This window comes from Hyaena hyaena, unplaced genomic scaffold (genome assembly GCF_003009895.1).
Source record: "Hyaena hyaena isolate Hyena2069 unplaced genomic scaffold, ASM300989v1 scaffold_284, whole genome shotgun sequence".
Classification (NCBI taxonomy): domain Eukaryota; kingdom Metazoa; phylum Chordata; class Mammalia; order Carnivora; family Hyaenidae; genus Hyaena; species Hyaena hyaena.
The window spans coordinates 1839482-1862044 of record NW_024080913.1 but is presented as its reverse complement, the minus strand read 5'-3'; the positions used below and the strand labels follow the sequence as shown (position 1 = coordinate 1862044).

At 59.3% G+C, this 22563-nt stretch overlaps 1 protein-coding gene across 1 annotated transcript; it reads left to right on the top strand.

Moving 5' to 3' along the window:
* Positions 1-291: 291 nt before the first annotated feature.
* RORC (RAR related orphan receptor C) lies at positions 292-21345 on the top strand. The gene is made up of 11 exons (XM_039246233.1): positions 292-349; positions 1623-1652; positions 12188-12273; positions 12547-12688; positions 13865-14374; positions 14593-14714; positions 15929-16061; positions 16166-16273; positions 16445-16555; positions 17980-18089; positions 20684-21345. The coding sequence occupies exons 1-11, from the start codon at positions 292-294 to the stop codon at positions 20843-20845; spliced, it is 1572 nt and encodes a 523-aa protein (XP_039102164.1). The 3' UTR covers positions 20846-21345.
* Positions 21346-22563: the final 1218 nt, after the last annotated feature.

Below are 22563 nucleotides of genomic sequence, written 5' to 3'. Positions count from 1 at the left end.
CTGTCCTGCCTTGAAGGGTGACAGACAAAGGGTGGGGCGAAGGAGCGGACCCTGTCCGCTGCCCATGCCCACCAGCCTGGCACTTTCCTCCCCACTGGCCCAGCAGAGAATGTGGGGCACCGGGAGGGGGGCACCCGGAGACAGAGACTCAGGAGGCCCTTGGCCCCACCCACAGCCTAACTCAGAGACCCTCTCAGAGCAGGATCCACGGCCACCTGCTTGGTCAGCTGTGAGCACCCAGGGGAGCGAGTGCCAGCAAGCTGTGGGGCCACCTGGTGGAGGAAGAACACCATGGCCTTGGCGGCAGCGGGCGAGAAAGGCACCCCCACCCCAGGAGGCCAGAGGGAGGGTGCCACGTCAGGGAGGAAACTGGGTGGGGCCAGGCAGGATCAGTGGGAGGGGGAGGGGCCGGATGGAGTCACTCCCTCTCTGGGCAGTCCTCCCCCACACCCCCCACCTTCTAGTCCATTCACACACCACCCCCACCCCCACTCTGCCCAGCGAAGGAAGCCTGCCTTCGGGGAACATCTCCTAGGCAGAGGGACGGTGTGCGGCGGGGGTGGGGTGGGGGGGGTGATGGTGGACAGGTGTCCAGGACTGGCCAGCAGAAAGAAAAATCCAACAGGAGAGCAGATTCAGAGGTTAGGGAGACTGCAGGGCTGCAAGCTTTTCTGGTACAAAGGGCTAGACTTGTGCTCTGTGAGGAGCTGTCTTGAGGCTGTAGGAAGTGCACTAACCGCCTCCCAGGGTCTCCCTTGGTAGGTGTGCCATAAATGCCGTAAATGAACGACCATCACCCCACCCCCCACCCCCACCCCCGGTTGCCACGACGCTCTAGCGAAGGCTTTCCCCTCAGTGGCTGTCCCCGGAAGGTGCGCGTCCCTGCCCACCCCTTGTCAAGCCGCTGGGCACCCTGCTGTCTGCTGGTTCCCCAGACCAGCCACAGGAAGGGACCCCCTCCTCTGCACGCTGGCAGGCCAGAGGAGCCAGGGCTCAGGAGGGCAGAGCAGTCTGTGCTCACAGCTCTCCCCCTCCCTGTCCCAGATGTGCTCAGGCACAAACGAGAGACCAGAGACACAACTCTGGCTGCGGAGTATTTCTTGTGCTCCTCTCACGGGCCGGGCACTGGGAAGGCTCCGAGACACACACAGTCCCTTCCTCCGCAGGCTTACCAACTAGCAGGAAAGCCTCATTTCATGGATAATGACACAGTGATAGCAGTTAGGTAACAACGTGGTGAGTGTCAGGAAATCAAATGCGAGGTGCTGAGTGTGAGCACGAGGGGAGGGGAGAGGGGCACATACAGCTTCTCCAACTGGAAACTGGAGGGATGACGGGAAGTTGACCGCAATGACCAGGGTGTCAGGGAAGGGCATCCTGGGAGAAGGGAGAAGGAATGGTCTGGGGGCTCCCAGAGGCAGCAGGAAGCCCAGCACTTCCAAGGACCCGAAGGGCACAGAAGAAAGACAGGGGAGCTGTGGAGGGTGGGCCCACCTTCTGCTCAGACACCCGGTTCGGTTCGGGAGAAAGGAAGGGGCTGGGACAGGGCCGGTGATGGGGCGGTGTTCCTGGTGCGTGTGGTCTTCAACTTTTGGCCCCGACCCCCTCTCTTCTCTTTCCAGAGCTGCTGGCCGCAAAGAAGACCCACAGCTGTGAGTAGAGGCTTGGGGCAGCGCCTGGTGCTGGGTGAGGAGAGATGGCGGGAGCTGGGAGATGGAGAGGCCGCCTAGGGAAACAGGGAGACGGGGAGCCCAAGGTGGGGTGTGAAGAAGCCTCAAGATCGGGGTGATGGGAAGTCAGGAGGAGGCCTGTGGAGAGGGGGGAGCACCACAGACAGGAAGAGAGAGGGATCAGTAGAGATCTGTGGGAGAAGCGTAGGAGGGGTGCTGGACAGAGGCACAGGAGCCAGAGACAGCATGGGGGGGAGGGAGTGCGGGGGTGGGCAGGAGACAGAGAGCAGGGCGAGGCAGGGGTGGCCTTCGGGACGCAGGGAGCCTGCACCGGGCTTTGTGGCAGCTGAAGCACACTTGGTGTTCGTCCCGGTGGTTAACACATCCTGAGGTGTGAACAAGCCAGGCTGTGCAGAGCTGGAGAGCAGGAAAACCTTCACCTCCGAAGGAAACATGACACACAGGGACACTCTGGGCCCCTAGAGACCGAGGCTACAGCATGTAGGGAGGGGGCTACAGCTCGGGAAGGACTTCCCAGTGGACACTGGTGAGGAAGCATCCTCTCTAGGGGCCTCTCGGCACATCAGATCTACCCCCTTCGTTTGTGGAGGCCACTCCCCCAGAAAATGCACCAGCCCAATCTCAGTCCCAAAGCTTACATCCCAGCAGGGCCGGGCATGACCTTAGCAGCCAGGGGCACTCTGGGAAAGGCCTCCATAAGCACGCGTCCGCATTCATGAGGACCACTGTAGTGCAAGAGGCCACCTGACTTTCTCCACCGCTCTCCTTGGAATGCCTACCCGTTCCTCCCGAGGCCCGCTGACCTTGCTCAGGCTGCCAAGATCACCTAGGGCCTCCCTGTTCCAAGCAGGGACATCTCAGAGGACAACGGCCTCCCCTTGTCCCTGGGTGGGGCAGACGGGCGCCGGGGGGCTATCCCAGACTCTGCGTCCTCCTGGGTGGGGGGTTGTTTGCTCAGCACAATCCTCGCCTGCCCCTAGCCACAGGGCCCCACGGAAATGCTGAGCAGGGCCCTTGGAGGAAAAGCAGGTCAAGGAGTGACGTGCTCGAGACCTGGGGGATGGGGGCCAGGGACCATATGTGGGTGGGGGGGGAGAAGGGGGACTTTCGGAGCAGCTGGAACTGGAGGAGCCTACACTCCGTCCCTACCTGAACCTCTCACCACAGAAACCTTGGCCAGGACCACGCCTTCCCCTTCCCAGCCCCACGGGGCCTGTGCCACCAAGCCCCCACCCCCACCTAGAGTGTCCCGGGAGAGGCCAGGGTGACGGGCCTTCCTGCCCTCCGCCGCCAGGGCCCCGAGAGCCAGAGGAAGGCCAGCGGGGAGAGGTACCACGCTGAGGAGCTGTTAGAGGCCTGGCAAGATCAGAGACCTCTTAGCAAGTTGGGTTCAGAGAATCCGGAAGAGATGAAGGGCTGCCCCAGGCGGAGAGGCTCAGAAAAATAGGTTCTGAATTGAGACACCCCCAAGGAGGAGCTCTAAGACAGTCCTGGGAAGGGAGGAACCCAGGAGGGACCCCCAGACCAAGAGAGGGCCTAATTACTAACGGGGCCCTGAAGAGGGATCCCTGAGGCTAAGGTACCCCACAGGGCAGATATGAGGCTGAGTGGGCCCCTCAGAAGGACCCCAGACCAGTACACTCTGGACTCCCATGCCAGGAAACCTCCCAAGCTGAGACAGCCCCAAGAACAGACTGAAACCAGAGGTACCCTCCCACTCCTCAAGTGGGACCTGCGGCCAAACTGCCTGAGTCTGAAGACTGACCCCACCACTAACTAGCTGTGTGACCTCGGGCAAATTACTTAACCTCTCTGTGACTCACTTTCTTCAAAATGGGGATTGTGGTGCCTACTTCATAAAGTAGTATCTCGTGAGCATTAGATAATCCACATAAAAATTCATAACAGTTTCTGGCACATAGGAAACATTATCTTTTATTACCATCATCGTCATCATCATCATCAACATCTGCATTCCAGTTTCAGTAGTTTTGCTCTTGAGGAAGTAACCCTCCCTGCAAAGGGGATATTTGTCTGATGATTATTACTGCCACTATTATAATTTATTCCCTAGCCCAGGACACGTCTGCAGGGAGGGCACGGGCATGGCGGCCTCTCAGACCGCAGCCCGGTGGGCGGCTGTTGGCAGTCCACGGGCTCTCTGGTGGCACAGGCCACTGCCCCCCGGGCAGACATCCTGACTTACCTCTAGAAACCTCCCTGTCCCTGGAGTCACCTGGCAAAGAGGGTCAGGCTCTGGTCCTCAGCGGGAGGGGAGCAGGAACCTGGCCCCAGGCTCCCGTGAGCTCCATGCTGGCTCCCCAGCCATAACCACCTTGGCGGGTGGAAACAGCTTTGACCGCGTGTGGCTGTCGCATGTGGTTTTGGAATTTTCCAACGCCCCCTGCGATCGGCTGCCCCGCCCCTCACACCCTGCCCCAGGCCCAGATTGGCCACGTGGGGCGCCTGTCATCCTACTCGCTGCACCCCAGAGGGGGTGGGGATGGAGTGGGGGGGTTGTCACTCGGCCACCTGTGTGGTGGTGGCTTAAACCCCCCTGGCCCAGCAGAAGTGGAAGGCAGCTAGGTGCAGAGCTGAGGCTGAGGCTCGCAGAGAGGGCCTCACCCCCACCCAGCTGCCAGCTGTGCCCCATCCCAGACCACCCCCCACTGAGGACAGAAGCAGAGGCGGCAGAGCCCAAGGCTCAGTCATGAGAAGTAAGTGAACGGGGCCACCTGGGAGTGGGGCAGCCTGGAAGCCATGGTCACCCCCCGGCCTCTGGGACAGAGTGGTATCTTGGGAACAGAGTGAGCAAAGCTGAGGGCTCTCCCCCCCCCCCCCAGCAGGGTGTGTCCCAGTCAAGGCCACGGTCTGTTGGGAGATGGGTGGAGTAGCTGAGGCTCACTCCCCAGTTTTCTTAGAGCAGGGGGCTGTGGGGGACCGTGCATGTCGTAGGCCTAGGAAAGGTCTGCAGGAGTGGCCGAGGTGCTCTGCCTCGCATTTAACAAGCAAGGACTGAGCCCCGGCGAGGCCGGGGCTTCTCCCCGGATCACAGGGCTGCAGCAGAGGGAGGTCGATGACTGACAGGCACCTTCCAGGCTCCCACTGTGGCATCTCGCCCCCGTGCCTCCAACCAACCGGCCTCAGAGTGGGGTGAGAGAGGAGCCAGAGAGGTTGCCGTGCCCTGAAGCGGCAGGACAGGAACAGGAAAGCCAGGTGGGCAAGTAGAGAGGGTCGGAACCCCAACATCCAGGTCCCAGCGTGTGTGTGTGCGGCCCCAGTTTCAGTCATTCATCTGACAAGGGGGGGATCAGGCAGGGGAGACGGAGCAGAAAGCCTTGAGCTTCAGCCCCTTCCTGGTGTGAAGCCACGGGCCAACAGCTTGTGGGCAGATGTATGCAGTCTCTCTGCCCTCTAGCAGAGCAAGGATGAATAAATCAGACAACCCCTGCGTTCACATCAGGAAAGCCGGAGGGCCTCTCGGAGCACAGGGCAAGTGAGGAAAAGGGAAGCCCCATGTCCCTGTGGCCTGAGGCCTGAGGCAGCCCCAGCCTCAACCTGGGGTCGTCCCACAAACCACAGAAGGGAGGCCATATTGGGTCCTGGAAAGACCCATGGGCTGAGAGTCTAAAGACCAGATTCTGGTGCCAACGCTGTCACCAACTAGCCACGTAGTCTTAGACAAGTCACTGGGCCTGTGACTCCTCATCAGCAAAATAATAAGAGAGCTGAATCTAAAAACTAAACCAGCTTTGGAGAAGGGCCCAGTCCTTGAGGACCCAGGACCAAGGAGAGAGCCCTGGTCCCCAAGGTGAGGACCCCCAAAGCTAGTGAAGGCATCTCAACTCTGCCAGGACTCAGAGAGGCCATGGAGAGGAAGGAGCTTGGGACAGAGATCAGTGCGGGTGTATGAGCTGGTGCGGGTCAGGAGGGGCAAGGAAAAGAGGCCAAAGGCCCTCGGGAAGAAGGGCCCTTAGGAGCTTCAGTTTCCTTCTAGCTTCTTCCGACTAGCAGCAAAAGCAAGCAAACCAGTCTTCCCAGAAATGGTCCCCAGTCAGCAAATCCACCCTGGGAAGCAAGGATCAGGTGTGTTTCAGAGCCTGGCAGGAGGACAGGAATCTCCAGGACTGGGGCAGGGAGCCACCAGGCAGCTCTACATAATTTCCCCCCAACAGCTCCATCCAGGCTGGGAGATAAGAGAAGGGGGTCTCTTCTGTCTGGGGGTAGATGCCACTGGTCCTTCTCACTTGGACATCTCTGGGTATCTCATAGCCTCAGGTAACCTGACTGCCCCCCCCCCGCCGCCACACCTAGTGAGTGCCATCCACCTCCACGCTCTCTGACTATAGCCAGAGAGAGTCAACACACTGGGGGCTGGGGACTATGGCACACCCAGAGATCGAGGGGCAGACAAACAAGGAACAGAAACATACCAGGAAATAGAGGTGCAGGGGCCAAGCCCAAAGGGCAGACCTAAGAAATACTTGGGGAACGAATGATGTCCTGATGGCTGTAAATAGAGAACCACCGTGTGGGACTCGACACAGAGCTGGGGTGCAGAAGATGGCAGGGCACACAGACATGGGGAGAGAAGGCAAGGAAAGAGGAGACGCTGAGCACTGAGTGGGTCTAGGAAGGCAGAAAGTGGCAGGCATGGATGTTACGGAGGTTCTGAAAGGGGGTTCAAGCTCCCTGCAAGTAAAGAGGAAATGTCCATTAGCCAGACAGACGCCCCAGCCAGGCAGAGGGATGGTGGCCCTAGTCATCTGTCTCCAAGGACACGGCCAGTATGGAGCCAAATAGGCACAAGCCCCCCCAACCATTGAGTGTGAGCGGGGGGGGGGGGGGGGGGGGGGGGGGGGGGGGGGGGGGGGAGGGGGAGGGGCGAGGTCACATGTCTGTCTTTGCTGTGCCCTGATCTTTCCAAGTCTGGTCATGATAATGAGGAGCGGTGGGCCAGAAAGTAGTCCCGGCGTCCATGGGTGCCGCTGCTCTTATCCTGGGAGCCCAGGACCACCTGAAGACTTTACAAAGGGGCCCCTCCTTCCTTGCATCAGCCCCGACCTTTGCCTTGACCTTTGCCTTTTCCTCTCTTCCCGTCCCTGACTGAAATCCCAACACCCCTAGCCCGAGGTCCTAGAGGCTGGAGCTCCCCGCCTGTCCCATCACAGTGAAGCAGTGTCGCGGCCCTCCCGGGGGTGAGGGGGCCCTCCCCTGCCTCTGTGCCCCTGACTCAAACGGGGAACAGGGGCTTTCCCAACCCAAGAGCCCTCGAAGGAAGGCAGCCCTGGGGTCTCCTGTCCTCCAGGGCCAGTCCTTTCTGAGATCTTATCTCTAGTCCTCCCGCTACTGCAGTGCTGTGCTGGGACTCTGGGCTCAGAAAAGACTCCGATGTCTGTTTGGGGGAGGGTCGGTTACAGGGCAGGGCCTGAGCTCCAGAGCCAGAGTCTCTCTGGGTTCCTGGTCTCCCTTCTGGAAAGGAGATACAAGCCTGGAGGCTGGGAAGGCCACTGACTGCGTCTCATTTTGGGGTTCCTACTCCTCAGTGCTTCCTCCCGGTGATTCATCCCCTCCCCCCATCCACTAGTTGTTTTCACTCAATTCTTTTGTTTCCCCTCCTTTCTCCTGTCCCAGACTGCGGGGGTGGCGGGGGCACCCGGGGAGGGGGTTTCAGGTGGCTGGCTGTCTTTCGTGGCTTTTTAGAAGCCCAGACTCTCCCTCGCCCACCTGAGTTTTAGCTTCACTACTTTCTCAGCCCTGGGATCTGGGTGTATCAGCAGAAAAGCCTCACCCTGGCTTGGGAGCAGCGTGCAGTAGAGAGCGAGGCTTCTGTCCCGGCCGCCCCCCCTGCCGCCCCTCCCCTCCCACCCCCTGTGGGGGCACCCACCACCGTGGTTTCCAGCTTTGCAGAAGCTGTGGGAAGGAGAGCTGAGGGAGGAGGGAGGCTGGTGGCGTCTGGGGTACACAGGGGACCCCTGGCCAGAGCTGTGGTCTCCGTGGCAGTGGGGGGGCTAGGCTAAGAAAAGAGGTGCATTCCTCTTTCCCGGCCACTCATGCACCCCTGCAGAGGCATACGTTGTATGAAAGCCAGTCCACACCCCAAAGGAGCCCTGTGGGGTTGGGCGAGCCGTTCCCTGGCCTTGGAAGCCTGCCTGCTCCAAGACATGAGTGAAGGAGGAGGAGGCGGGCACTGCAGAGAAGAGCGGGAAGAGAGGCAACCATGTCTCTGTGGGTCCTCACCCCGGACATGGGTCCTGGCTTTAATCCCGCGGGGACCCCCTCTGAATTCTGCTTTCAGCCCACCTCCACGCTTCACACTCCCCTGGCCAGCAGTCGTGTCCCCAGTTCACTAGGGCATCTCATCGTTGCAGGGTGTGTAGCTTAATGGTCGGGGACATGGGTTACAGAGACCTGGGTTCAAGTGACAGATCTGCCACTTTGGGCTGTGTGACCTTAGTCAAGCCACTTGCTTCCTCCCGGACTGTCTTCTCATCTGTAAAATGGGGACAAGACAAGCAATGCCTGCTTCCTAGGGATGTCGGAATCATTAATGAAACACGTAGGAAGAGCCTGGCACAGAGGAACAGTTCGGCCATGGCTGATGTCTGTCATCAGTGTCCCCCTTGAACCACTGTCCGCTGGAGAAAAGGAGAGAGACGGAGAAGGAAGGCCCAGCTGGAGACTGACGAAGCACCAGGAGAAGACAGGACCCCAGGGCGCCTCTAGCTGCATCAGTCTCCACCAGGGCTGGGGGGGGGGGGGGTGGCTCTGGGGTTTGAGGGGAGAGATCCCCCTGGGTGACAGCCCCTCCTTCGCTCCTACCACTTCCTGTCTGTGGCCTAGGGCACCTGGACAAGGCAGGGCTGGCTTCCTCAGGTGGCACAGGGCCCGGCTCTGGATGCATTGAGAGGGCGCTATCAATGAATCTCACAGCTGTGGGAAGGGTGAGATTAGAGGGCTGGGAGGGAGGGGAAGGCAGACCACCGCCTCTACCGGATTTCCCCGCAGAGGAGAGGCGCACGGCAAGCTCCCTGGGGATACTCCCGCCTCTGGAACAACCCAGCAGACATTCACTTTCTCTTCCCAGGGCCCTAGCACACTGCAGCGCCAGGGGCCTCGTGGGCTGATGAGAAAGAAGAGATGAGAATGAACTGGGGAAGGTGGCCAGCCCCACTCTCGTCCCCCGGGACAAGCGGCCTGGCCAAAAGCATCAAGAGGGGCTAAATTCTTGCTACTCACAAGTGTAGCCTGAGGACCAGCAAGCTCGGGCGCTACTAACCAGGGCTTGTCCACATGCAGAATCTGGGCCCTGAGACCTGAGTAGGGACCTGCTCACAAAATTTTCACAAGATCCCTTGGTAGGGAACCAGAGCTACCTAATTGCCAGCCGATTTCAGGAGCTTTGGTGAGCAAGTGGGCGCTTCTCTCTCCTGGGAAACGAGAGGGCTTCCTGTGAGGGGCCCTGGGAGGGAGCAGCAGTGAGGTGCAAAGATCCTGAAGCAGCAGGGGCCACAGGGGGTGGCCTAGACAGGCCTGACCTTTGCTTGGTTCGAGTTCCTGGCACCATCGGGCCTTTAGATGGTAAGTTCCTGGCAGGCCAGGCTCCAGGGCAACCGTTTGAGTAATCCTGTGATTACTCAGCTCCCCCTCCCCAACCTGGGTTCCCATCACCTGCAGGCAGGGGCTCAGGGGTAGGTTGTGAAGGTGAGGGACGCGGGGTGTTTTCGGCTCCTGCCACCTCTGCTGGCCCTTCCCGCTCTCCCCACTCCCCGCCTCCACAAGTCACCCTCACGCCCACCGGGACTTTCTCTTTGAGGTTTCAAGCAGATGGCATTGAAAGGGGTACAGGTGGCAGGGGAAGGAGGGAGCGGGGGGGGGGGGCTGGGGCCTGATGGCGCACACAGGGCAAGGGCCAGGACCGGGGGCCCGAACCTCAGTGTGGGTTTTCCTGTGTTCCTGCACCTGCATCTCCATCTCAGCTTCTAAGTCTCTGTTGCCTGCCAGTCCTGAACCTCTTGGTTATTCCGGCTCAGAAGCTCCGAGAGTCTGATCCTCCCAGCTCGGAACTTCTGACTCTGTGTCCCTGTCTCTGTGTGTCCCTCTGTCTCGGGCCGTGGCTGGGGAGCCCTGAGAAGTGGCTGGCCTGGGCTGGGGTCCGAACTCCAGCGTCCCCCCAAGAACAGGTATTGGTGAAGGTTTCGTGGCTGGCCACACCATCCTACGAGGAGAGCAAGGTCTTGGTCACAGCGCCTTGAGGTCCAAAGGCCAGGACCAGCAGTGGGGCAGGCGTGGGGCAGGGCGGCGTGTCTGGGTCACCGTGTGTTTGCCGTACACACGCACGCGGATGTGGCTCCTGGAGAGGGAAGAGGCAGGGAGGCCTGTGGTTGACTGCTGGGCTCGAGTCCGAGTTCCCACTGTGGCTTGGCCTAATCCCCTTGCCGCTTACTTTTCTGGGTGACCCACGGTGGTTTCTCCCCTCTCCGGGCTGAGGGCCACTACAGAGGGAGGGCCATGCTGCTGAAGGGGGAGGGGTTGGTGCGAGGCAGACTCCATGGGGCAAGGGGCTCCCCTCAGGCCTCAAATGCCCCCTGGGCTTCTTGGCCTTCAGCTCTGCTCTGCCGTAACAACAGACATAGAGTTTTGCCTCTCGCGTGGTACTCTCCTCAGCTGATGTCGTTGTGCCTACTCAGCGACCTACAGTCATCCCAGGGACAGTGTTCTTTTGATCCTGACGTCACTGACAAGGGAACTGAGGCCTAGAGAATCTAAGTGACTTGACGTGCAGGTGTTGCCGTGTTTCTGCTCCTTTTCCAGCTACCAATCCCCCCTCTCTTGTTCTCTCTTCCCCTCCACGCATTCCAATCTACTCTTCATTTACTGGAGAGAATCTGAAAGGCTCACGTGACTCTGCCTCAGATGATCGCAGCCTCCTGTGTGGGAGTTGGGCAGGCGAGTGGGGGCTGGGGGGTGGAGGAGAAGAGAGCAGACTTCGCAAGGAGGGGCTTCAGATACTCATGGGCCTAGTCGCCCATGAGGCGGCTGCTCATCTGACTCAGCTCAAAGCTGGCTTGAAGGGGCGGTGGTGTAAAGGTGCCCACCTCACATGGGCATGGCCAGGGCCCAGGCCTGAGCCACAGGCAAGCTCACTGGAATGCAGGTTTGTGCTATAGACAAGCCACTGCTTCTGCTGACCCTTGGGGTAGGACGTGGATGGGGACACCTCACCAATGAGCGGGGGCTGCAGCCTAGCCCGCTCTTCTGGCTCCAGCCCAGCCTCCCTGCTCAAAGGGGAGGCAGCAGAACACCAAAGGCATGGAAGAGGTCCCTGTCCCCTCGGGAGGGACGAAGACCCTGACGTAGTGGGAATCCCAAGTCCCCTTCAAAGATGAGCTGGGAGGAGGCCAACTGCTGGTCCCTGACATTGAGAGAGGTACAGGACAAAGGAGAGAAGAGTCTGGAGCCAGGCACAGATCCTCACGATGAGCTCTGTGGGTGGCTGGGGGCCCCGTGGCCCAGTGACCAGACGCTAATACACCAATGGGCAGGTGTGCCACCCGGCTCAAGCAGACATGCCCAATGTACCTTCCGTGAGCACACACACCCTTAGACGTGCCCAGCAATGTGTCCCCCAGAAGAGCACAATGGGAAGCAGGGAGCTAGGATGCAGACCCAGATCTGGGGCCACCTTACCCCGTCTGTAAGGTCTATTCCTTCACCTATAGAGGAAGAAAAGATTGAATGAGATGGCCTCTAGTCCCAGCCAGAGTTCACACTCACAATGTATGTACATACGCTTGGACACTCACACTCACACTCTCAAGTACCGATATGCACAGAGCAGCCTACTCTGCTCTGGGGCCAGGGACGTAGGCACCCTGTTTGAGTCTCTCCCTGGTCCCTGGCATCCACATACATGACTTGTTGAGCCCTCTCCTGGGCTCTACCTCGGGTCTCCTTTCCCTCTGGGCCCAACTCTGTGGACCCTGTCTTCTTGGCCCCGGGTCTCTGCTCCAGCCGTCCCCGAGCCTTCACTGCCTGGCTAAGGATGGCTGGCATCTCCACCTGGCCCCCAGGTGCCTCCACCTGGGTCACCATGTCTTTCCCCAGCCCCTCTCCCATGCCTCACACTCTTCCCAGGGAAGCAGAGCTCTGGGGCGGGGGTGGCCTAGAGGAAGCCCCCTGGGCGGGAAGCAGGTGTTGTAAAGCACTGAGGACTCTCAGGCCCCCAGCCGGGGAGGAGGTGGCTGGAGCTCCGCCACTTGAAGGGCTGAGCAGGTGGGCTCTGCAGCTGCACGCTGGGCCCCTCGGAGCTGAGACAGCTCTCGGTGGCCCCACGAAACCCAAAACGGCCTCCCCAGATCCTCCGTTGAGCAGCACTAGGCACTTCACCACTTCTTCCATTTTGCAAGAGAGGACAACAAGCCGGAGCAGGGTGAGTGAGGGGTAGGAGGCAGAAAAGGCTCATAGGCTGACGGCCTGTTCGTTCTTTCTTCCAGCGCAAATTGAAGTGATTCCTTGCAAAATCTGTGGGGACAAGTCGTCTGGGATCCACTACGGGGTTATCACCTGCGAGGGGTGCAAGGTGAGCATGTGCGCACACACACGCGTGCACACACGGTCTCTCCGTGCTGAGGAGAGGGGCTCTGTGGCCTCTGTTCAGGGACGGGCTCCACGGCACCCAGGAGGCCCCAGACCCCGGGCGTCTGAGTCTGAAGCTAGGAACACGGTGGGGGCGAACTGTGGTTATGCAGAGCCGCGGGGGCCAGAAAACGGATGGGTGGTGGGATCTGGGAGCGCGGGGTGGGGGGGGTGCTGGGGCCAGGACAGGCAGCCAACACCCTGCCTGCCTTCCTAGGGCTTCTTCCGCCGGAGCCAGCAGTGCAACGCGGCCTACTCCTGCGCCCGCCAGCAGAACTGCCCCATTGACCGCGCCAGCCGCAACCGCTGTCAGCACTGCCGGCTGCAGAAATGCCTGGCACTGGGCATGTCCCGCGACGGTGAGGCCGAGCGGGACCCCCCGGGGCTTCCCTGCAGTCTCCCAAGAGGCAGCCTGGCCTGCGGTGCTGGGCACAGGTCGCTCCGTAGAAGCGTCCTCCGTCCGGCCACGCAGGCGGGGGGTGGGCCCGCCGCCCTCACCAAAGGTCTTTGCCGTCCCTAACCTTAGGCTCTGCTAGCACAGCCCTCCTTTCCCCAACCTCCCCGACTCCTCGCTTTCTTCTTCCTGTGACGGATTCTCCTCGGCCCCCTCACCTGTGGCCCAGATGCCATCCAGCTCCCACCTCCTCCCTCCTGCCTAGCTCATTGCCCTTCCTGGTCCCCCATCCCCATGAGGATACAGGACAGTGGCTAGGAATGCTGCCAGAGGGGACCGAGAGCGAGCAAGCCCAGAGGCGCAGGGCGGGGAGGGCTGCTGTCCCTGGCGCCCTCGCCCCCGCCTCAGCACAGCACAGCCCCCCATCGCCACCACAGAGGGAGCCCAGGGAGGGGCTGGGGGAGGCACGAAGTGATGAGGACCCAGAAAGAGCCCGTCAGCACTTTTCAGCGCCCGAAATAACAAAGTGAAAGGAAACACGCTGGGGTGCAAAGGGGCAGGCGGGGCGAGGGGCTGTGCCCCCACACCTGGGAGGGGTGGGGGGAGTGAAAAGGCAGGAAAGAGAGAGCAGAAGAGGATGTTCAGAAACAAGCCGCGGAGCCTGGGTTGGGCTGTGGTGAGTATCTAGGTCACCAGGGAGCCTGCAGGCCTGACCACAGGGAGACCTGTGTTCTCAGCTCTCCTCTTCCTCCGATCCTCCTAGACAGGCGAGGTGACCCCAATACAGCTTGAGGCCCCCGACTTGACCACCCCCAGCCCCAGCTTCAGGAGGCCAGAGTCCTTAGTCCAGGTTCATTGCCTGAATCCTGCCATTGGCAGAAGCTGGTTTCCAGCTGGGAGACTCATCCCCGGGGGACGAACGTGCCCAGGCGGGACAAGCGCAGACACCTAAGAGGGAGCAGGGGTCTCAGGCCAAAGTGGGGCCCCCAAAGGAGGTTCCCAGGCCACACTGGAGAGGCCCCACTCGGTGCCGGCTATCCAGGGAACAGCGAGAGGATTTGCAATGATCAAAATGCCCATTGATGCCGCCCGGTCCCCAAGCCCTCCTGCCTTGAAAACTCTTGTCCCCGACCTCTTTCAGCTGTCAAGTTTGGCCGCATGTCCAAGAAGCAGAGGGACAGCCTGCACGCTGAGGTGCAGAAACAACTGCAGCGGCAACAGCAGCAGCGGGGACAAGTGGCCAAGACCCCGCCGGCGGGGGGCCAGGGAGCAGACCCCCTCGCCTGCCCCACAGGGCTCCCGGACGGGCAGCTGCCCCTGGGCTCCTCGCCTGACCTGCCTGAGGCCTCAGCCTGCCCCCCCGGCCTCCTGAGAGCTCCGGGCTCTGGGCCCTCCTACCCCAGCAGCTTGGCCAAAGCCGGGCCCAACAGGGCCTCGTATCCCCTGGAATACAGCCCTGAGCGGGGCAAGGCCGAGGCCAGCGATGGCTTCTACGGTGCAGGCAGCCAGCTGCCCCCTGACAGATGTGGGCTTCGTTTTGAGGACCCCAGGCACCCTGGGCTTGGGGAGCCAGGACAGGGCCCGGACAGCTACTGCAGCCCCAGTTTCCACAGCGCCCCAGAGGCACCCTATGCCTCCCTGACGGAGACTGGTGAGCAGCTGGGAGGTGGAGACGGCAGGCACAGTGAGGGAAGGCCTTCCAGGACAGGGGCCAGAGCTGGCACCCCATGGGCACCCCCATGGAGCCCCAAGGAGCCGAGGGGTCAAGGGAGGAGGCAGAGCAGGGGTAGGCCGGGGAGGAGTGCCCTCTGTGTGCGTAGGGCAGCAGCTGGCTCAGACGCAGCCCGTGCCTTCCTCCTCTGGCCCCAGAGCACCTGGTGCAGAACGTCTGCAAGTCCTACCGAGAGACGTGTCAGCTGCGGCTGGAGGACCTGCTGCGGCAGCGCCCCAACCTCTTCTCCAGGGAGGAGGTGGCTGGCTACCAGAGGAAGGTGAGGCCGGGAAACCCCAGGGCAGGGGGCACCCCGCAGGGGAAGGGAAGGCCGAGAGGCCCCGGGGAAGGGGGGTACACCCCGCAGGGGAAGGGGAGGCCGAGAGGCCCCGGGGAAGGGGGGTACACCCCGCAGGGGAAGGGGAGGCCTGGAGGCCCCGAGGAAGGGAGGTACACCCCGCAGGGGAAGGGGAGGCCTGGAGACCCCGGGGTATGGGGGCACCCCGCAGGGGAAGGGGAGGCTGGGAGACCCCAGGGAAAGGGGGTATACCTTGCAGGGGAAGGGGAGGCCCGGAGGCCCCGGGGAAGGGGGTACACCCCAACTCCACGGGGGGAGTGTGGAGATGGCTAACTGCACATGCAGGGGGGCTGGGGTGAGGCGCAAGTGTGTACCCACTTTTAAACATGTGGTATGTGTGCGTGAGTGTGTTTAGCTGACGGATGAGAGCTTTTCCTCGGCCCCTGTGGGTGCACATTCTGCCCGGCCTTCATCCTGCCTCCTCCATGCCCTGGCGCGCAGACCTCGTGCACTCTCCTTCCTCGTCCTCTCTCTCTCTCTCTCTCTCTCTCTCTCTCTCTCGATAACAGTAGTCAGAACCCCGACTACCATTTGTTCAACACTCCTTCTCTCCCGGGCACAATGCTGAATGCTTCACATAAATTATCCTCTGTCCTTGCGACCTACAAGACCAGCATTTATTTCTGTTTTTAGCAGACTGGGAAACTGAGCTCAGAGAGGTTCACAGACATATTCCCGGCCACAAAGTAGTGGAGCCAAAGGCACATTCAGGTCCACCGCACTCCAAAGTTTACACTCTTTCCCATCACACTCTGACAACACCACCTGTTCTAAAAATACTCGCTTGGCACTGAACTTTTATTCTCCAGTATGTCTTCGGAAGAGGGGTCAGTATGCCATCCTCACCTGTACAAAATGCAAAGCCTTTGAGGGCAAAGCTGCCTCTTGGATGGTTTTTGTTTCCCCCTGGACAGGCACCTGGGAGCCAGCGGCTGGTGGGGGCTCTGAGAGCGCCACCACATGACCTGAGTTGACCCCAAGTGTGGGCTGTGCTGAAAATAGGCTAAAAAGGCCGTGTGGAGAGTGTGGGAGTTTTGAATCTAGCCCCTGAAGTGTATCAGTCTGGGCTCCCTGGGCCTTTGGAGGGTGGCAGGGTCACAGAGCAGGGTACCACGGGACCTCCTCCTTCCTTGCAGTCAATGTGGGAGATGTGGGAACGCTGTGCCCACCGCCTCACTGAGGCCATTCAGTACGTGGTGGAGTTCGCCAAGAGGCTCTCAGGCTTTATGGAGCTCTGCCAGAATGACCAGATTGTGCTTCTCAAAGCAGGTGCCCAGGGAGGGCGGGCAGGCCAGGGGGTGGGGGTACACAGAGCGGCTTCCTGGTCTGCCTGACTCCTGCCCACACAACACCCCCCGCCCCCCCGCCCCCAGGAGCAATGGAAGTGGTGCTGGTCAGGATGTGCCGGGCCTACAACGCTGACAACCACACCGTCTTTTTCGAAGGCAAATACGGAGGCACCGAGCTGTTCCGAGCCTTGGGTGAGGGGCAGGGGGACATGGAGAGGGAGGGGTGGGATGGCAAGCCCATCTAAAGCTTCAAGACCCAGGGCACCCTCTTTTCAGGCCAATTACCCCCTCTGCTCCCAACATCCAGAGGGCTGGAGTCCTTGGGCACGGGGGCCCCGTCCACGGTGGCTTTCTTTCCCTTAGGCTGCAGCGAGCTCATCGGCTCCATCTTTGACTTCTCCCGCTCCCTGAGCACCTTGCGCTTTTCTGAGGATGAGATTGCTCTCTACACAGCCCTCGTGCTCATCAATGCCAGTGAGTGTTGCTGGGCCTGCCTAAGGGACGTTCCGGAGGCCCGGGAGCAAGGGACACTGAAGGGTCCGGGCATTCAAATGCGGTTAAATCTGGGAAATTGCTTTAAAAAGCAGAATGAAGATTCAGAGGAGCCTGAGAGAGAGAGACAGTCCCCAAGGTGGAGGTGGACACGTGGGGAGTCAGGGAGCCGGGAGGCTGAGAGGAAGTGAGCCACTTCCCAGATGGAATTAGTAGGGCTGTGAGCTCATGCCAGAGTGTCCAGTGTGACCACACACTGCAATCACCTGGAAGGTTTAGAAGGTGATTCTATCCCAGGCTCCACACCCAGAGGCTCTGAGGTCACGGATACTGGGGTGCAGCCTGGAGCACCAGGATTTTTAACAGCCTCCCACAGGTGGCGGTCATGGCCACCAAGCTTGAGAATCGCTGCTCTGTGTGAGCTACTCTTATGACGGTGTGCGTGTGTGTGTGCGTGCGGGCGCCATCAGGATGGGGCTCTGGCTAGCCCGCCCTCTCCGCTGCTGGAGCAGACTGGGCTGAGCCCGGGAGTGCCGAGTGTTTGGGGACCTGGGCTAACAAGTCAGCTACTAACCTGAGTCTGCAAGACGTTCTGTTGTCTGACTCTGCCCATGCGCAGAGACCAAAACTCATCCCTGAACTAGAAATAAAGACTTCAAAGATGACTTCTGGCTATTTGATGGAGCCAGGGCAAAAGGTGGTCTGTCTGCTGAGGTTAGCCACAGATCAGTGCAGAGGCCTTGATGCTGACCTGGGAGGCTTCACCAAAGCATCTCCTAGCTGGTCTATCCTCGGCCAGGGGGCAGGGCTCCCTTCTATCCTCCCCCCCACTCCCCCAGGTGGAATCCCAGCATCAAATGGGCCATGTGAAATATCAGGGTAGCAGTGAGAGCGCAGCTTGGGAGTCAGGAAGTCGGGCCTTCTAATCCCCCTCGTCTCTCCCTAGTTTTCCTTGTAGACAGCTAGCCCCACCCCAGGCCCCAGAGCTTTCCTTTTTTTAAATGAAAAACAAAACAAAACAAAAAAACAACCTTTTTTTTTTTAAAGGTTTAATCATTTTTCAGAGATAGAGACAGAGCATGAGTGGGGAGGGGCAGAGAGAGGGAGACACAGAATCTGAAGCAGCTCCAGGCTTTGAGCTGTCAGCACAGAGGCAACGCGGGGCCTGAACTCACAGACGCCGAGATCACGACCTGAGCTGGAGTTGGACACTTAACTGACTGAGCACCCAGGTGCCCCCTCCCCCCAGAGTTTTTCACGATCAAACCAAGACACATGCGCACGTGCACTCAACCTAGAAGGCCGCGCAACCCAGTACAGATGCCCAACGCGACACACACCCACCCCTTGGGGGAAGCTAACGTCCATGTTCTCTCTCATTCTCGCCATGGTCCCATGGCCTTCAGACCGGCCAGGGCTCCAGGAGAAGAGGAAAGTAGAGCAGCTGCAGCACAGCCTGGAGCTGGCTTTCCATCACCATCTCTACAAGACCCACCGCCAAGGCATCCTGGCCAAGGTAAGAGCGGAGCCTGAGGGGCTCTGTGGGGACAGCGTGTTAGAGAGCTCGCGGCAGCTCAGGAAACAAGGGGACGGCGGTGGCTTCCATGGACGTACAGATGGAACAGGAGAGCCCGGGGCCGGAGGGACCTCCAGCAACAGTTCAGTGTGACAGAGCCGCCGCCCACCCAGCACTTGCTTGTGCAAGGCACCACAGGACGGAGGCTACAGAGAAGTGATCGGTGCCCCCAGCGAGGGTTTGTAGTGTGGTGCGCAGGGACCCGCACTGGTGCTCTGATACAAAGCAACGTGCGATACGTGAGACTGTAGTAGCACGATTAACAGGTGCTGTCACAGACATGCTGTCGTCCTCAGGGCAACTCAGCCAATAGGACAGGTATTCAAATGTCCCTTTAGCAGTGAGGAGACTTAAGCGACTTGCATGACTGGTGAGTAGCAAATGCAAGATTTAACCCCAGTGCTCTCCCACTACGTCCCTACACCCCTGATAGGTTACTTCGGTGAGAGATATTGGGGAAATGTGATGAGCACAGAACAGGGATTAAAAGTAACTTGGGGTAAAAGGAGTGGGTCATCAATGCTTCCTAGGGAAGGTGGCGCTTAAGGTAGGCTATGAAGTAGGACAGATTTTAACAGACATCCGTGGTGGTGGGACAGGCATTCCAGGCTACGGGAACAATGCCCGCAAAAATAAGGAGGCAAAAGAGTACATATACGGGGAACGGCTCACAGTACATTTTGCCTCAAGCAGAAGATTGGGAGCTGGCATTGATCAGTGAGGGCGGGAAGTAGCAGAGGACGAGAAGAAGCTGGAAATCAGGTCAGGTAGCATCAGAGAGGGCCTTCAGGGCCATATTAAGGAACGAAGGCTGGATTCCAGGCAATGGAGAGCCCTGAAGGCTGGAGGCATGATCTCATCAGAGCTGTTATTTAGGCAATTTAATTTGGAATCCGTGTAAAAGAACCATTTATGTAATCGTCCAAGCAATGGACCCTTGCTCTGTGCCAGGCACAGTGAGTGCCAGGTGCCAGTATACAGAACCGACTTACACAAGGGGGCCAGGCCCTGAAGAACTTCAAGTGCGGTCGGACAGGCTGCAAGGAGAAGCTGACTGGGCCCTAGGAGGGCAGGTGGGAAGCAGATCTGGCCCCACCTTCAGAATACTCCCCTCTACTATCATCCTACCTCCCCAGCTGTCAGTTCTCCCTTACAGAGACCCCTGCTCCTCCCTCCCCTGCCCTGCACTGACCACCCATCCTGCTGAGACAACTCCAGAGTCTGTCGTGGCCACTGGCCGCACACACGATATGACCTTGAATGTCTCTCACCTCCTCTCCTCTCACTGCCCTCTCTGTCGCCTATGCCAGCAGCCCTGGCCTCCTTGCCATTCCTTCAACACGGCGCACACAGCTGCACCTCAGCGTTTTTGTATCTGTTGTTCCTGCTATCTGGAAGGTTCCTCCCCTAGTTTCCCAAATGGCTCGTCCCATCCCTTCAACCTGGAGAGGTTTTCTGATGCAGAAAGTCCTCCACACCTCACCCTGCATTACCGTCCTTTAAGAAATTCTCAGACAATATTATACATTGGTTTATTTTTTGCCTCCCTCACTAGAATATGCATTGAATGATGAAGCTGGATATTTTATTCTATTTTATTTTATCCACTGATCTATCACCACAGCCCATCACAGTGCCAGGCTGAGTAGGTTCTCAACAAACATTTATTGGGTGGATGGATGAATGGATGGATGGATGGACGGACGGACAGATGGGGCTATTGCGATAGTCCAGGCAAATGCAAAGTGAAGCAGTAGAAATGAAAAGAGGATGAATCTGAGACATCAAGGGACTCATGCTGCCCGGTCCTGACAGAGCAGTGTTTTCAAGCCTACTTTGATTATACAGGAAGCTGCAGACGATGAATGGCTTTCTCAGCCTTTCTTCAGTAAGAAGAAACCCCTCTGGCTGAGTATTCGTAGTGTTGGGTACCTGCTTCAGAACTATAGTTCAAACAGTTGTAGAGTGATTGACATGTGCCAAGCGCGGGAGCAGAAGGTACAGAGAGAGAGGGAGACAGGGAGAAAACCTGCCTCAGATGAAACCTAGGGTGGGAAGGTGGGCAAATGAGGCCATTTCCCTAAAATCAGGGGTAAGTACTACCACACAGAGAGAAGCCCAAAGGAAAGACCCTTAATCCAGAGGGGGGAGGGGTAGTTAGCAAAGAAGAACTGGAAAGGCATTCCAGGTGAGAACAGCATCAACGAGGCCAAGAGGCCAGGGACAGCATATACCGGAGTCGTGGGCCTAACCAACATACGAGCAAAAAGTGTGGGTTAGAGTGTTCACCAGGTGAGTCACAGGAGCGTGCTGGGGCTCTCCCAGAAAACGCACACCTGTCCTGCAGCGACCTTCACCTGCCTCAGCTCCCCAAACACAGACTCCCCTGTGATGGGATCTAATCTGGCCCCTCCTCCAGTGCCAAGTGCAGAGCACTTGGAGGAAGCAAGAGGGTTGCCCTAGCCCGGGAAGGCCGAGGCACCTTGGCCCTGGGGGAAGGCTGGCGTGCTGACCCTCCCTTAACCCATGTCCAGCTGCCGCCCAAGGGGAAGCTTCGGAGCCTGTGTAGCCAGCACGTGGAAAAGCTGCGAACCTTCCAGCACCTGCACCCCATCGTGGTCCAAGCCGCGTTCCCTCCGCTCTATAAGGAACTCTTCAGCACCGAAGTCGAGTCATCGGAGGGGCTGTCCGAGTGACTGGGAGGAGGGACTCCTTCCCTTCTCTAGAGCCTGCTGGCCCTCCCCCCGACCCCCCTCCTACCCTCACCTTTCTCTTTCTCGTGCCCCCAGAGGGTGGACCCTGCCTGTTCGTTGGGGGTGAGCAGCCGCCGAGACTGGTTTTCTGCCTGCAGGCTTGTCTGGCAGTGGGCCAGAGCCAGAGTGGGTGGGGACGAGGGGACAGCCTCTCCAGCCTCAGCCTGGCTGCGTCTCCTTTACCACGACCCTTCACCCCCGGCTTCTGAGAGCTCCAGGGTGGCACATAAGGACCTCTAGGAGGACCGTGGTGTCCGCCGGACGCCGGGGGGGCTGGGGCACCCTGGACGAACGGAACTCAACGCTGGGCTCAGAAGCTAAGAACAGGACTCTGAGATACCTCATTGCATTTCCCTGTGGGCTCTGGCTGGGGAGATGTGTCAAGCTCAGAGACTGGCGGCTGGAGCCCGGAGGACCTGTATATAACATGAACCCGGATCAGATTTGCTGCCTTCCCTCTTCCTCTCAGCTCAGCCAGGAAGTGGTTGGGTACACTTCCCTTTTCCCAGGGTCTAAAAAAAACTGGATATGTAGAGGGTAAGGATGGGATGGGGGTCAGGGGCTGGGACAGTCTTTTATGGGATTTAGGTATAGGGATGGGGTACAATGGGGGCCAAGAGCATCACAGATGAGTCACAACTCAACCCTCTTACATGCACTTTAGAAATAGACACCAACCTAGTGAGAGACACACATCCACACACAGGTGAAACACACACTCACAAACTCAGCCTGCAGTACGCACCTCTGTAGGCACATTTACTCTGCCAGTCCTCTGCCTATCCGGAGGTCACAGCTCAGAGGTGCTTAGTGGCCTCGGGGGAAATGTCCCCATCCTGAGGGACCCAGAACATTTTCATGGTGCTCCATTCCACCAACCTTAGACCTGAGGAGCCTCAACTCCGCCCCAGCCCCAGCTGTCTTCTAGCACAAGAAACCCCAGGAGAAGGAGAGATGGCTGGGTGCTGGTCCGTCAGATGGCCCCAGACAGACCCTCGGAGTCCTGCTGCCGTGATGGAGAAAGGAAACAGTGATGGGGCCCCACTAGCACTAGCAGGGAGGAGTCCAGGGAACAGGGCAGGCACCTGCTTCTCCGGGGCTGGAACTTCTCTTGCTTGGCTTTACAAATGGCTGTGAGCCCCCCTCTGAGGGATAAACAGCAGATGAGCGGGGGGGGGGGGTCTTCTCAGGGGAGGGGTTTAGTAGGCTAGACATAAACCCCAACTTGTGCTATTCTTTATAAAATTATGTTAAAGGCCAGAGGCATGTGTGGCAGGGGCCGGGGGCAGGGGGAGGGTCTTAAATCAGACTACTGACCAGCTGCTCTCTGCTGTCTCTCTCCTGCTGTGTGGAGACCCAGGTTTCCAGCCCAGCAACCCATGAGCATTGAAAGGATTGCAGCTCCCACTCTGAACAGCCCCCCAGGGAGGCTTGGGAGCTGCTCCTCGGGAACCCCCTCCCCAGGAGGAATCTCAAACTAAGCCCCACGACAGATGTCCTGGACGGAGAACTTTCCCCACAAAATGATACCCAGGGGGACGTTTAGATTGAAAGGCTGTACAGAATCGCCCCGCATCTGGGAGACTAAGAGCCCCCCGAGGAAGGTGCTAGCCCCCAGAGCTCCCCAGAGGGGAGTCAGGGTGCCCACCAGAGACCCTTGT

Excerpts from the sequence above, each read along its gene's own strand:
- RORC (XM_039246233.1), top strand. The coding sequence starts at position 292 with ATGGCCTTGGCGGCAGCGGGCGAGAAAGGCACCCCCACCCCAGGAGGC. Across the intron at positions 350-1,622 it reads CCCAGGAGGCCAGAGGGAGG|AGCTGCTGGCCGCAAAGAAG; the intron begins GTGCCACGTCAG and ends TTCTCTTTCCAG. Across the intron at positions 16,062-16,165 it reads GATTGTGCTTCTCAAAGCAG|GAGCAATGGAAGTGGTGCTG; the intron begins GTGCCCAGGGAG and ends CCCCGCCCCCAG.